A 16,091-nucleotide genomic window follows, 5' to 3' on the forward strand; every position below is an offset into this window, starting at 1 on the left:
ACATTGGAAACAAAGAGCTGACTGTCTTGTATTGGTAACAACTAAGGAGAAATCGAGGGTAAAAACCGAGGAGGAGGACGGAAAATCGGACGGGTGGTTAACAAGATGTGCAGGTTCGGTGGATTGGCCATTCTAAAATTGTGCCTTTGTGTCTAAAGATGTGCAGGTTAGGTGGGGTTACGGGAATATGGCAGGGCAATGCGCCTGGATAGGGTTCTCTTTCAGAGGTGGGCCGAATGGCACCCTTCTGCACTGTAGGGATTCTATCGATTCTAACTTTGAGACGTACACTAAGGGAAGCTTGAAAAAAGCCATAAAGAGCAAGGATGATGTCAATGACCCCACTGAGGCTATAGGAAACACACACTCCATGCAGCAGCTGTATTCAGCTGGTGGTTCAGTGATTGTTCTCTGAGGAGGTGGGGGGGGGGGGGGGGCGGTGCGCAAGACCACGTTCCTTCCCTGGTCTTGGAATATAAAAGCAGGGATGTACTTCTGAAGCTTTATAAAGCATTAGTTAGGCCCCATTTAGAATACTGTGAGCAATGTTGGGCCCCACACCTCAGGAAGGACATACTGGCACTGGAGCGGGTCCAGCGGAGATTCACACGGATGATCCCAGGAATGGTAGGCCTAACATACGATGAACGTCTGAGGATCCTGGGATTATATTCATTGGAGTTTAGGAGGTTGAGGGGAGATCTAACAGAAACTTACAAGATAATGAATGGCTTAGATAGGGTGGACGTAGGGAAGTTGTTTCCATTAGCAGGGGAGACTAGGACCCGGGGGCACAGCCTTAGAATAAAAGGGAGTCACTTTAGAACAGAGATGAGGAGAAATTTCTTCAGCCAGAGAGTGGTGGGTCTGTGGAATTCATTGCCACAGAGGGCGGTGGAGGCCGGGACGTTGAGTGTCTTTAAGACAGAAGTTGATAAATTCTTGATTTCTCGAGGAATTAAGGGTTATGGAGAGAGAGCAGGTAAATGGAGTTGAAATCAGCCATGATTGAATGGTGGAGTGGACTCGATGGGCCGAATGGCCTTACTTCCGCTCCTATGTCTTATGGTCTTTGTTGCGACTTCGCTTGAGTCGGCCATGGTGGGACCCTGCTCCTGGTGACTATTCAATAGTTCTTGAGACAATGTCCACTGTAGCTCGGCCAGCTGTAAGACACTGTTTCAGACCTGGTCTGCTAACACTCACTTTCAAGGTCAATGCATAATGGCAGCATCGGTGGAGAGAGGAACAGAATTAACGTTTCTGGTCCATGACATTTCTCTCTTCACAGATGCTGAAGTGTGCAACATTGTCTGTTTTTAATCCACTCACCCTGCTCTTGGTGGAAATGAGAGAATGTGTGGGGCATGAAGAGAGGGGTAGCTGAGCTTTCTATTTAATTTTTGGTGGGGGTTGGAGAGGGTATTGGATTTGTGGAAGAGTCGTCCTCTGTCATCTTTAGCACCAACTTCAGCGATCGAAACAGCAGAGCTGGAGCTTGGCCTTGCTCTGCAGCAGGTGCTGCAGATCGCTGCCCCCCCCCCCCCCCACCTCTCCCCGTCCCCTCGCCTCACACGTACTCTCATCTCCACAAGTTGGGTTAAAGTAGTGTTATTCTCATTTGTTATTTGCATCCTGTTTCAGATAACCCAGCAGGTTACAGTGCAATCTCAGCAACTACAACAGAAAGTCACTTATACCGCCTCCCAGCACCAGTCAGGAATGAAGCCACAGTTCTTGAGTGCTCAGACCCAAAAGCAGACAGGAACGCAACAGATGCAGGCACAAATTCAGGTAATTCATACACGTATGCTGGTTATGTTTACTGGACCATAATCGAAAAGGTAAAGTTCGCATCCCAGCATTGCAGCTTGAGATTTTAAATGCAGTTTAAATAATCTGGGAACATAGAACATAGACCATTACAGCGCAGTACAGGCCCTTCGGCCCTCGATGTTGCGCCGATCTGTGAAACCAATCTAAAGCCCATCTACACTATTCCCTTATCGTCCATATGTCTATCCAATGATCATTTGAATGCCCTTAATGTTGGCGAGTCCACTACTGTTGCAGGCAGGGCATTCCACGCCCTTACTACTCTCTGAGTAAATAACCTACCTCTGACATCTGTCCTATATCTATCTCCCCTCAATTTGAAGCTATGCCCCCTCGTGCTAGCCGTCACCATCCGAGGAAAAAGGCTCTGACTGTCCACCCCAACTAATCCTCTGATCATCTTGTATTCCTCTATTAAGTCACCTCTTAACCTTCTTCTCTCTAACGAAAACAGCCTCAAGTCCCTCAGCCTTTCCTCATAAAATCTTCCCTCCATCCCAGGCAACATCCTGGTAAATCTCCCCTGCACCCTTTCCAATGCTTCCACATCCTTCCTATAATGCGGCGACCAGAACTGCACGCAATACTCCAAATGCGGCCGCACCAGAGTTTTGTACAGCTGCAACATGACCTCATGGCTCCGAAACTCAATCCCTCTACCAATAAAAAAACTAACACACCTTCCGCCTTCTTAACAACCCTATCAACCTGGGTTGCAACTCTCAGGGATCTATGTACATGGACACCGAGATCTCTCTGCTCATCCACGCTACCAAGAATCTTACCATTAGCCCAGTACTCTGTATTCCTGTTACTCCTTCCAAAATGAATCACCTCACACTTTTTTGCATTAAACTCCATTTTGCCACTTCTCAGCCCAGCTCTGCAGCTTATCTATGTCCCTCTGTAACCTGCAACATCCTTCTGCACTGTCCACAACTCCACCTACTTTACTGTCATCTGCAAATTTACTCACCCATCCTTCTACGCCCTCCTCCAGGTCATTTATAAAAATGACAAACAGCAGTGGCCCCAAAACAGATCCTTGTGGTACACCACTAGTAACTGGACTCCAGTCTGAACATTTCCCATCAACCACCACCCTCTGTCTTCTTACAGCTAGCCAATTTCTGATCCAAACCGCTAAATCACCCTCAATCCCATGACTCTGTATTTTCTGCAATAGCCTACCGTGGGGAACCTTATCAAACGCTTTACACAAACGCCATATACACCACATCAACTGCTTTACCCTCGTCCACCTGTTTGGTCACCTTCTCAAAGAACTCAATAAGGGGCAAAATTCTCTGGAAACGGCGCGATGTCCGCCGACTGGCGCCCAAAACGGCGCAAATCAGTCGGGCATCGCGCCGCCCCAAAGGTGCGGAATGCTCCGCATCTTTGGGGGCCGAGCCCCAACCTTAAGGGGCTAGGTCGGCGCCGGACGAATTTCCGCCCCGCCAGCTGGCGGAAAAGGCCTTTGGTGCCCCGCCAGCTGGCGCGGAAATTACATCTCCGGGCGGCGCATGCGCGGGAGCGTTAGCGGCCGCTGATGGCATTCCCGCACATGCGCATTGGAGGGAGTCTCTTCTGCCTCCGCCATGGTGGAGACCGTGGCGAAGGCGGAAGGGAAAGAGTGCCCCCACGGCACAGGGCCGCCCGCGGATCGGTGGGCCCCGATCGCAGGCCAGGCCACCGTGGGGGCACCCCCCGGGGCCAGATCGCCCCGCGCCCCCCCCCAGGACCCTGGAGCCCGCCCGCGCCGCCTTGTCCCGCCGGTAAGGTAGGTGGTTTAATCTACCCCGGCGGGACAGGCATTTTAGCGGCGGGACTTCGGCCCATCCGGGACGGAGAATCACGCGCGGCGCGATTCCCGCCCCCGCCGAATATCCGGTGCCGGAGACTTCGGCAACCAGCGGAGGCGGGATTCACGCCAGCCCCCGGCGATTCTCCGACCCGGCGGGGGGTCGGAGAATCTCGCCCAAGGTTTGTGAGGCACGACCTACCCTTCACAAAACCGTGTTGACTATCCCTAATCAAATTATTTCTTTCCAGATGATTATAAATCCTATCTCTTTTAATCCTTTCCAAGACTTTGCCCACAACAGAAGTAAGGCTCACTGGTCTATAGTTACCGGGGTTATCTCTACTCCCCTTCTTGAACAAGGGGACAACATTTGCTATCCTCCAGTCTTCTGGCACTATTCCTGTAGACGATGATGACATAAATATCAAAGCCAAAGGCTCTGCAATCTCCTCCCTAGCTTCCCAGAGAATCCTAGGATAAATCCCATTTGGCCCAGGGGACTTATCTATTTTCACACTTTCCAGAATTACCATCATCTCCTCCTTATGAACCTCAAGCCCTTCTAGTCTAGTAGCCTGTATCTCAGTATTCTCCACTGACGGAAAATATTCATTTAGCGTCTCTCCCATCTCTTCGGACTCCACGCACAACCTCCCACTACTGTCCTTGACTGGCCCTACTCTTACCCTAGTCATTCTTTTATTCCTGACATACCTATACAAAGCTTTAGGGTTATCCTTGATCCTACCTGCCAAGGACTTCTCATGGCCCCTCCTGGCTGTTCTTAGCTCTCTCTTTAGGTCCTTCCTGGCTAACCTGTAACTCTCAAGCGCCCTAACTGAACCTTCACGTCTCATCTTTACATAAGCCTCCTTCTTCCTCTTGACAATGTAAAGATGCCATCATGAAGAATAATTACAAAACTACTGGGTTTTCGTAAAGTTTACATGAAAACAACAAAACTCACCTGGTTCACCAGTACATTTTAGGGAGGGAGATCTGCCCTCCTCTTCCAGACTGGCCGGTGTGCGGTACCAGTCTTACACCTGCCCTCTGAAATGGCCTAGCAAACCACTCAAACTGTTAGATTTAATATAAAGGTTCCTGGGGCAACTGGGAGTGGGCAACAGATATCAGTGTTGCTGGCAGCGCTGTCCCTGCAAGATTATATCTCTGTTCCTTTTACCTTTGCATGAAACTGTTAATTGAGTCACGTGTTTGAAAATCTGAAGCGAATAACTAGCAACTAAGTAAATCGCAGGTTACATACTCTCAGAGAGATTCTATGTCTGGTGTCTTGGTTAATTATGCAGCACATCCAGACATAGGAACAGCTTCTTCCCCACAGCTATTAGACTCCTCAACGACTCTCCCTCGGACTTATCTGTACCCTGTAAGAACACTATTCACGATGCCCGATGCTGCCCTTGTTCCGCACTGTAACCAATCACTATTTGTCGATGTACCATTGTCAATGTTCTCTGTTGATTATTCTTTTGTCTACTGTGTATGTTCCCCTGGCCGCAGCATAATACTTTTCACTGTACTTCGATACATGTGACAATAAGTCAAGCAGTCACCTCGATGCTCATTTTATTACAACATGTTTTTGTATTGCAAAATTAAATCAATATTCATAAAACACATTTTGTGTTACGAATGGAGGCCAGTAGTCTAAATGACTGTCCTGGAGCTGATCTTTTTTTGGTGAGAACGTGGATATTATCTTAACAGGATTCTTTGCCTCAGATGATACCTGAAGCGTGTTCCTTGCACATTTGTTGAATAAGTAGTTTTGAAACTCATTAATTCACTCTAAAGTTTGCGAACTTTAGCCAACTCCTTCAGTTTGCAGGTGATTGAAAGGACAGTTTTGTAACGGGTATTTGCACTTCTCCCAGTTCTGTATATAAACAAACGTACATCGATATAAAGCAAATTACTGCAGATGCTGGAATCCAAACCAAAAACAGAAAATGCTGAACAATCTCAGCAGGTCTGACAGTATCCGTGGAGAGAGAAGGGAGCTGACGTTCCGAGTCTGGATGATTGTTCGTCAAAGCTAGACAGAACTGAAAATATGGTCAGATTTATATGTAGTGGAGGGGGTGGGGACGTGGAGCGGTGGGACTGAATAGAGGGCCAGCGATAGGTGGAGATTGACAAAGATGAGCTGTGTGTCAAAGGGCAACTAGGAAGAGGGAACAGATGGCCCAAGTAGGGTGGGGGTGGGGGGGACAATGGAGAGGGAAAAACAGATCGATGGAAGAAATGAAAATAACTTAATAACAATAAAAATGGGGTGAAGATGGAGGAGAGAGTTCACGGTCTGAAGTTGTTGAACTCAATGTTAAGCCCGGAAGGCTGTAACGCGCCCAATCGGAAGATGAGGTGCTCTTCCTCCAGTTTGCCTGGGCTTCACTGGAGCATTGCAGCAGGCCAAGGACTGACATGCGGATGTGCGAGCCGGGCGGTGAGTTGAAATGGCAGCGACAGGAAGCTCTGGGTCCTGCTTGCAGATTGCACGAAGGTGTTCTGCAAAGTCTGCGTTACGTCTCTCCAATGTAGAGTAGACCATATTGGGAGCAGCAAATGCAATAGACCAGATTGAAGGAGGTGCACATGAAGCGCTGCCTCACTTGAAAAGAGTGTTTAGGCCCTGGGATAGTGAGCAGGGAGGAGGTAAAGGAGCAGGCGTTACACCTTCTGAGATTGCATGGGAAGGTGCCGTGGGAAGGGGGTGAGGGGTTGGGAGCGGACCAGGGTATCCCGAGGGATACAGGGGGAGTGAGGGGAAGATTATGCTGGAGTTGGCAGAACTGGCGGAGGTTGATTCTTTGAATGCGGAGGTTGGTGGGGTGAAGAGTGAGGACACGGGGTGCCATATCCTTGTTCTGGGAGGGAGGAGAGGGGATGAGAGCAGAGGTACGAGAGCTAGTTTGAGAGCCCTGTCAGCCAGAGTGGGTGGGAAGCCACGCTTAAGGAAGAATGAAGATGTCAGCAGCACCATTTTGAAAAGTGGCATCATCGGAACAGATGTGACGGAGCAAAAGAACTGGGAGATTGGGATGGAGTCCTTACAGGATGTGGGGTGTGAGGAATTGTAGTCAAGGTGGCTGTGGGAGTCGGTGGGTTGGTTAATGGATACTAGTGGACAGTCTATCCTCAGAAATTGAATAGAAATGAAATGAAAATCGCTTATTGTCACAAGTAGGTTTCAAATGAAGTTACTGTGAAAAGCCCCTAGTCAAGACAAGGAAGGGAAGTGTCAGAGATGGACCATGTGAAGGTGATGGAGGGGTGGAAATTGGAAGCAAAATTAATACATTCTTCCAAGTCCAGATGGGAACATGAAGCAGCACCGAAATAGTCGTCGATGTACCGATAGAAGAGTTATGGGATGGGGCTGGAGTAGGACTGGAACAAAGAATATTCCACATACCCCATAAAGAGACGGGCAAAACTGGGACCCATGGGGGTGCCCATAGCCACACCTTTGGGTTGGAAGAAATGAGACGAGTTAAAGGAAAAATTGTTCAGTGAGAGGACAAGTTCAGCCAGACGGAGGAGAGGATGGGGATTGTCCAGGCTCAAATATACATCAAATGTACATCAAACTTCACAAAGTGGCACCTTTTAATACCACAGAGCTCTTTAGCTTATTACATCAGTACAAAGTGGTTTTATTCCATGCTGTTTGAGGTTCACGGTGAACATCTCGTACTGTTTCTTTCTGGAGCCAAGTCAGACTCTTGATCTACTCTACAAGACTTTATTCTGCCCCATTTCCTCTTTCCCAGGAGCCCCTGAGTAGGACAAATGTAATTTGTTATCATCTCTCTATCATCTTTTTACAATTGTACACTCCTCTGTTAAGTCCAAGACTGCCGAAGAAATAATTCTTTAACGTACCTAAAATATTGCATGCTTGGAAACTGTGAAGGGTGAAAAAGCTAAAATAAACTGCTGTTGTTCAATAGGTTACAAAACTTCCTCAAATGGTTCAGCAGCAGGCATCCGTGGGGAGTATCCAGCAGATGGTATCAACGGCCCAGCAGGTATTCATCACCTCCTCATAGCTATCTACCAGCTCTGCACGGATGAAGCTTGAGGATATTTCACATTTCTGCCTGCTGATACATTTCAATGACGTAGAAGAAGAAACCTACCTCTATTTCCTCCATTCGTTTTCCCTCTTGCCTGTATCTGCTTCGCACTTCTGTTTCTGCTTGTGCTCTCCATGCCTCTGGTTTCACTCTTCGGGTACCTGGAATGTGCACCTTTTGTTTTGAGAAGAGTTGAGGGAGGAAATGCCAAGACCAGCAGGGAAGACCCACGCTTGATTTTCACAGAAAAGAAACCTGTTACCAAAACCTTTCGTCTTGTCCTCCGGCAAGTCGCAAGAATACCAACAACAATTTATACTGCACGAGAAGAGAGTGCTGATTGGTTGGCAAGTGGACTGCGATTGATTGAGGAATTGCTATGAAGAATGCTCCAGGGGATGGCTGTACCCCAAGCTATTGTTTAGTTGAAAAAGGTGCAATGCTTGTACATCTCCTGTCTACAAATGGGCCACTGTGTGTGATTATATGTAGCTTCCAGCACGCGTAAGTGAGTCACACTGTGAGCCCGACTGATGACCTTATATTGGTTTTCAGTGCAACACATGGCACAATCAGGATTGTTCAGCAAGTGTTGCCCAATCACAGAATCAGTTATGTTTTGAGTTTTGCGGCCAGGGCTGGTTGGGTTCAGTTGCCCGTAGTGAACGCTGAAAGGGTGTGCTCCTTGATAAGTCCGCCAGTCATTGGGATGTGCGGCCCATACGCCGTTTGTGCCGCTCGATGACCGCACTTACAGTCGAGACTCGCCTGCACTGTAAATTCACCTGAGCAGAAGCAGTTTGGCAGCGCAATTACTGACGCTGCCAACCATGTAGTTAATCTCTCTGACCGTGAATTTGAAAATGAGGAGTTTGTTCTTGGGCAGTGCGCCCATTGTGCTGTGCCTTCGACGTCCTACATCGAATGGGGAAGAGGCATTTTGCTGAGTTCGAACTCCTCTACTCCCAGCTATCCTGCCACATACCAGCATCCACTGAAGATGCTGAATCTTCGAAAGCGTGGCTAGCTGTGCATATATTGCGGGAGTCCGCCAATTTTCACATTCACACGAATGTCAGGCATCACAGGACACCGAAAATCGTGCACCATATTACACATTGGCGTGATAGGCAGAATGTCTTTAAGGCTTGACGGCAACATTCTTGTGTTGCTACCCAATAGTAACAACTTTGCTCAAATATTTGAGACACCTTATCTTTCCAGAATAATCTGAGGTACACTGGGCTCTTTTCATGAGTTTACACGGTATACAGCAAGCAATGATCCGATCAGGGTAACCATTATCCACTGGGTGGTTTTGGTGTGACTTTTTTCAGTATTAGAACATAGAACTGTACAGCACAGAACAGGCTCTTCGGACCTCGATGTTGTGCCGAGCTTTGTCCGAAACCAAGATCAAGCTCTCCCACTCCCTGTCATTCTGGTGTGCTCCATGTGCTTATCCAATAACCGCTTGAAAGTTCCTAAAGTGTCCGACTCCACTATCACAGCAGGCAGTCCATTCCACACTCTAACCACTGTCTGAGTAAAGAACCTACCTCGGACATCCCTCCTATATCTCCCACCCTGAACCTTTTTGTTATGCCCCCTTGAAACAGCTACATCCACCCGAGGAAATAGTCTCTGAACGTCCACTCTTATCTATCCCCCTCATCATCTTATATACCTCTATTAAGTCGCCTCTCATCCTCTTTTGCTCCAATGAGAAAAGCCCTAGCTCCCTCAACCTTTCCTCATAAGACCTACCCTCCAAACCAGGCAGCATACTGGTAAATCTCCTTTGCACTCTTTCCAATGCTTCCACATCCTTCCAATAATGAGGTGACCAGAACTGCACACACTACTCCAAATGTGGTCTCACCAGGTTCCTGTACAGTTGCAGCATAACTTTTGTGAACCATGGTTCCCTCACATGGCCATTTCCTCCCTGCCTGACAGGGACATACCTATCAAGGACACGCAGTATTTGTTCCTTGAACGAGCTCCACTTTTCATTTGTGCCTTTCCCCGACAATCTCTGTTCCCATTTTATGCTCCCTAATTCTTGCCTAATTCGCATCATAATTGCCCCTCTCCCAATTATAAACCTTGCCCTGCCGTATGGCCCTATCCCTCTCCATTGCAATATGAAAGACACCGAATTGTAGTCACTATCTCCAAAGTGCTCTCCCACAAACAAATCTAACATTTGGCCCGGTTCATTACCCAGTACCAAATCCAATGTGGCCCCAACTCTTGTCGGCCCATCCACATATTGTGTCAGGAAACCCTCCTGCATACACTGCACAAAAATTGCCCCGTCCAAACTGTTCGACCTAGAGAGGTTCCAATCAATATTTGGAAAGTTGAAGTCACCCACGACAACTGAGACCGCCACACCTATCCATAATCTGTTTAGCAATTTCTTCCTCCACATCTCTATTACTATTTGGGGGCCTATAGAAAACTCCTAACAACGTGACTGCTCCTTTCCTATTTCTAACTTCAGCCCATATTAACTCAGTAGGCAGATCCCCCTCGAACTGTCTTTCTGCAGCCGTTAAACTATCCTTTTTTTTCACAAACCATTTTATTGAGGTATGTTTTGGCATTGTAAACAGTTACAGATTACAGAAATGTGCAAACATCAACGGAAAACCAACACTTCAACCAAACCATAATGTACATCCGCTCCTCTCCCATAACCACCACCCGCCTATTTATCCCTCCTACTCTACTCTAATCTACCCCCCCCCCCCCCACCACCCCCCCCCCCGCTGACGTTCAGTCTCCCGCAAAGAAGTCGATGAATGGTTGCCACCTTCGTGCGAACCCCAGTACAGATCCCCTCAAGGCGAACTTGATTTTTTTCCAGACCCAGAAAACTCGACATGTCCGAAAGCCATAGTTCGGTCTTCGGGGGCTTTAAGTCCCTCCATGCCAGCAGTATTCGCCGCCGGGCTATCAGGGAAGCAAAGGCCAGAACGTCGGCCTCTTTCTCCTCCTAGACTCCCGGGTCTTCCGAAACCCCGAAAATTGCCACCTCTGGACTCATCACCACCCTTGTTTTCAGCACCCGGGACATGACCCCCGCAAATCCCTCCCAGTACCCCCTAAGCTTGGGGCATGCCCAAAACATGTGAACGTGGTTCGCTGGTCCTCCTGCGCATCTAGCGCACTTGTCCTCTACCCCAAAGAATTTGCTCATCCGAGCCACTGTCATGTGGGCCCCGGTGAATTACCTTAAACTGAATCAGGCTGAGTTTGGCACATGTTGCGGTTGAGTTTACCCTACTCGGGGCTTCCGCCCACAGCCCATCCTCCATCTCCCCGCCGAGTTCCTCCTCCCATTTGAGTTTCAGTTCCTCCGTCTGGGACTCTTCCCCCTTCATGAGCACCTTATAAATATCCGAGCCTCTACCCTCTCATCTAGATACTATTCTGTCCTGGATCCCTATTGGCGGGAGGCGTGGGAAGGATGGGACCTGTCTGCGTAAAAAGTCCCGCACTTGTAAGTACCTGAAGTCATTTCCCCTTACCAGCCCACATTTCTCCTCCAAAGCCCTCATGCTCGCAAAGCTCCCCTCCAGAAACATATCGCCCACCCTCCTCACCCCCGCCCGCCGCCATGTTCAAAACCCACCATCCATGTTCCCGGGGGCGAATCAATGGTTAGCCCATATTGGAGCCCAGACCGACGCACCCACCTCCCCTACATGTTTCCTCCACTGGCCCCATATCCGCAGGGCCGCCCCCACTACCGGGCTGGTGGAGTACTTGGCCGGCGAAAGCGGTAGGGGAGCCGTGACCAGGGCTGCCAGGCTGGTGCCCTTGCACGAAGTCGCCTCCACCTGCTCCGTTAAACTATCCTTGATTAACAATGCTACTCCTCCACCTCTTTTACCACCTTCCCTACTCTTACTGAAACCTCTATACCCCGGAACCTTGCACAGTGAACAATTGGCTTGGGCCCTATTTACGAGGTTGCTGATATGGCAAATCTGGTAGAACTATAGGAATCCCAACATGTATATTGATCAGTGAAGGTAGGCTTGTGGTGGACAGCAATAGAGAACCCACTGGCAGATTTCTCAACATTGAGGGAAGGGTACTTACTCATTGGTCTGCTCCATTTCATAGGTGAATTTAAAAAAAAGTAAATTTAGAGTACCCAATTATTTTTCCAATTAAGGAGCATTAGCATGGCCAATCCACCTACCCTGTGCATCATTGGGGCTGTGGGAGTGAAACCCACGCAGACACGGGGAGAATGTGCAAACTCCACACGGACAGTGACCCAGGGCCGGGATTCGAACCTCAACGCCGCAATCCCAGTGCTAACCATTGCGCCATGTGCCACCCCTTCATAGGTGATTTTTAGCATGGGATGGAGCGCATCAAGATGTGTAAGGAAAGGCGGCTCGGTGGACAGTGGTTAGCATTGCTGCCTCTTGGAGCCGAGGACCTGGTTTGTTCTTGGCCCTGGGTCACTGTCCGTGTGGAGTTTGATGACTATTCAAGCTCCTTTGTTGTGTCCAACATGAGACATAATCCCGCAATTGGACAACGTAGTTAGCAATCCCAATTGCGCTAAGGATTACACTAAAAAACAATTTAAGATTATCAGCCAGACTCGCAGTATTACCTACCTGCCCGTGCTAGAAGCTACATATATTCACACCCGGGGCCCTATCCTTTGCAGGCCGAAGGAGCATGTCCAAGTACTGTGCCTTTTTCCACTAAAGGAGTACAGCCATTCCCTGGTTCATTCCCCATGTCATTGCCTTAACCAAACAGTCAGCCTGCCTGATTTGAATTTGAAGAAATGTTTGGCAGTTAACTGTTCCCTGGAGCATTCTCCATGACAAAGCCTCCCATCAATCAGAGTCCACTTGCCAACCAATCAGCACTCTCTCCTCATGCAGTATAAATTGTTGTTCACTTTACTATTGGTATTCTTGCGAATAGTCCTGATGAATGCCAGATGAAAAGCTTCAGCAGCATGTCTCTTGTTTTTTTCATCGATACTCGAAGTTCTGTATTACCAAACAACGATACGCTTGGTCCTAAATCACAAAAGAAGGCCATTTGGCCCGTTTTCCTGTACCGGCTCTTTGAAAGAACTAACCAATTAGCTCCATTACCCCAGCTCTTTGCTCACAGCCAAGCATTCGTTTTCCTTTTTCAACAATTGGAATTGTCGTTTGAAACTCATTATTGAATTTGCTTTCGCCACTCTCAGTCCAGTTCACAAGAACACACCGCCACAAGAAAAGAAAATCCTCATTTCCGCTATGGATCTTTTGCCAGCTGTCCTCTCTCTCTCTCTCTCTCTGTCAACTGGTTCGCCACCTTCCTGCCACAGGAAACAATTCCCCTTTATTTATTCTGTTTAGATCCTTTATGGTTTTGAAAATCTCTCTCTCAGCTTTCTCCAGCCTTTCATCCAGGTACCGTGCCCTCTTCTGCACCCTCTCTTTAGACCTTGACATCCTTCCTAAACTCTGGTGCCCAGAATTGGCCGCTGTACTCCAGCTGGGATGTACTTGGGTTCCATATTGTCCTCCCATCGGATTGAACTGTGGCTGGACGGGAATTGCAGCTGTTCGCCCACTTCCCCTTGCTTGGGGCTGTGGCCCTCGATGTGAAGTTAGTGAGCAATACCACTCTGCATAGACTGAATATCAACTTTACATGGATTGCTGTTGCACCTAGAGCAGAGAAACAGGCCATTTGGCCCAGTGTTTGTGCACCACCAAAGCCTCCCTCCGCCTCTCCTCCTCACCGTATCAGCATATCCTCCTATTCCTCTGTGTCTTTATCTTGTGTTCCTCTTTAACACACCAATGATATTTGCCTCACCTACTCCTTGTGGTAGTGAGCTCTGCATTCTCACCACGCTCTTGAGCAAAGAAGTTTGACCTGAATTCTCTATTGGATTTATTGTAACTATCTTATATTTATGATCTCTGGGTTTGGATTGCCACACAAGTGGAACTATCTTCCTAGCCAACCCTTTCCTCATTCCAGAGGCCTCCATCGGGTTACCTGACACCTATTCTTCCCAGCCTAATCAGACTTTCCTGATGACGGTAGCCTCTCTCTTTGGATATCTTTTCTACAGCTTCTCCAGTCCCTCTGCCCTTATTTTAGAAAATTGAGTCCAGAATTGTTCACGCTGCTCTCTGTGTGGGGGCTTAACCGTGGTTAAGTTCAGTACAACTTGTTGGAATTTTAGTAATTTTAATCTTGAGCACCAGCTTCTTTCTGGAGCCTGCGCGCTGTGGCCAGTTGATTTTCTGGTGATTTACTGATGCACAGGTACAATACTGAACACAGCATCTCCGATTAAATGCTCAACGGCTTTTCAGATTGATAACTTCATCAGACAACCACCAGTTAAGTTGGTTGTGCCGCACTGTTTTTCGTACAGTCACCTTTTTCAGTTCAGTACACACCCGTTCTGTTCACGATGAGAAGGCCTGAATAGCATTTAAAATTGATTTCCAAGTGCTTGAACTTACACGGGTCCACACTGTCATTTATTTTCCACAGAAGCCGTACTGCGGTATTTTGTGATTGCCAAAAAAGCATAGAATCCTCACAGTGCAGAATGAGGCCATTCGCCCCATTGCCTCTCCGAAAACAAAACTCACCGCGGAGTCCTCCCCCCCCCCCCCCCCCCCCCCAAGCTCCTGCCCATAAACCTGCACATTCTTCCCTTTCTGCAGACTGTCTAATTCTCTTTGGAATCCCTCGGTTGAACCTGCCTCCACCACAATCTCAGGCAGTGCATTCCAAGTTGGCTGGGAATTCGCCTGTGTTACAGCAGTGAGCAAACTGGATTGGCTGTAAGGGTCAAAATCTGAGGGTGCAAAAGGCGCTGTGTACATGGGAGTTACTTTCTAATCTAAACAAGCCTCTCTTGATCTTCTTTCTGCAGGTGCAGGCACAGCAGCAGACGATGACGCTGTCCCAGGCAGCCACGGGCCAACAGGTCCAGGTGATTCCTGCAGCCGCCACTGCCCAGGTCGTCCAGCAGCAACTCATTCAGCAGCAAGTTGTAACGGCAGCATCTCCTCAAATCCAGACCCCCACCCCTCAGAGCCCTGCCCAACCGGTGGCCACCTCCGATGCCCAAGGCCAACAAGCCAAGGTGCAAGTTCGAACCGCTCCCGCAGTGAGACTGAAAGCCCCGACAAAACCGAACTGAACTTTTTGAATGAAGCGAGGAGCCCACCACTTAAAGAATGTGCTTGCAGCATTAGCTGGACTGTGCTAAGAACAAATTGTACCAAGTTTGTTTTCACTCCACTGTGTAATAGCCAATGTATAGAAAAGTTGACTTGCATAAACTTCACGTATATCATTTAATATTGAATCTTGGTGTTAATGTAACATGTTGATGCACAGCAGAAATTCTGTAAATCTTTTTAAAAGATAGATAACTCTAAGGTTTGACCTTGGTCATCTTTGTACATATTAATTTTTTTCTCCTGGCACATTTTTAATGTGCCCCTGTATTTGTTAAATTCGGAAAGTGGATGTTATAGGCATGTGTTCGGTATTTGTAAATCCATAATGTAGTTGGATGAATGTTAAGTACTTAACTGTAGTTTTTTTTTTCATTAGGTGAAAGTTGGAAAGAAGCCAACAGCAATGAACTTCAGAATAAGTTGTATTTGACATTCCCTATCTAGAAAAAGACACGAATGTTTATTAACAAACTTTTGATACAAGGGTTTTGTATTTTTGTTACATTCTTTTCATTGCGCATCCATGGTTCAGGATTTGTTTTAAAGTGATAATGTTTATTTTTATTCTGTATGTATATGCACATTAAAAATGCAATCTATGCTACAAAGTTATTTCTTCTAGTTCTTAGTGTACATGTTGTACAGTATTTGTTATGGTTTTGCATAGCATCGTGTTAAAACATCCTTAACCCTGTCCTTGAAAATGATTAAAAATTCAATTGTGATCAGCGAAAACGAAAGCGATTGAGTAGAATTGTATATAAATATTTTTGTCGGTCACTCAAGTCATGTTACCCGTAATCTTTCCTTTGTTGAGCCAGATGTAGATTTTTTTTTTTAAAAAACAGCCGTGGTATTTTTGTTACGTTTGGTGAAGGATGATGGAACATGTTTCCGTGGCAACCCAAGACAACTGACACCAAAGAAAGAGTGAGTTTTTAAGTTTCCAGCAGACATGACAGAGCCGTTGATTTCCAATGATATTGTGTGAAATTACTGTTAAACTGTCGAGATATACCAGATTGTTAGTTGTAGTCAGAAACCACTGCTACCACATTGTAATAAATTAACATATTTGTAAATGCA

At 47.4% G+C, this 16,091-nt stretch overlaps 1 protein-coding gene across 11 annotated transcripts in view; it reads left to right on the forward strand.

Moving 5' to 3' along the window:
* Positions 1-16,091, forward strand: part of ep400 (E1A binding protein p400) — a 211,536-nt gene extending 195,445 nt beyond the window's left edge. For 10 of the 11 annotated variants that reach the window (XM_072466267.1, XM_072466501.1, XM_072466815.1 and 7 more), the window contains 3 exons: positions 1,645-1,794; positions 7,624-7,701; positions 14,693-16,091. In XM_072466267.1, the coding sequence (XP_072322368.1) occupies positions 1,645-1,794; positions 7,624-7,701; positions 14,693-14,962 (498 nt within the window). In that variant the 3' untranslated portion in view covers positions 14,963-16,091. The remainder of the gene's footprint in view (positions 1-1,644; positions 1,795-7,623; positions 7,702-14,692) is intronic. The other variant, XM_072466655.1, reaches the window with a different exon arrangement.

Source organism: Scyliorhinus torazame, chromosome 1, assembly GCF_047496885.1.
Source record: "Scyliorhinus torazame isolate Kashiwa2021f chromosome 1, sScyTor2.1, whole genome shotgun sequence".
In the NCBI taxonomy this organism is placed as follows: Eukaryota; Metazoa; Chordata; class Chondrichthyes; order Carcharhiniformes; family Scyliorhinidae; genus Scyliorhinus; species Scyliorhinus torazame.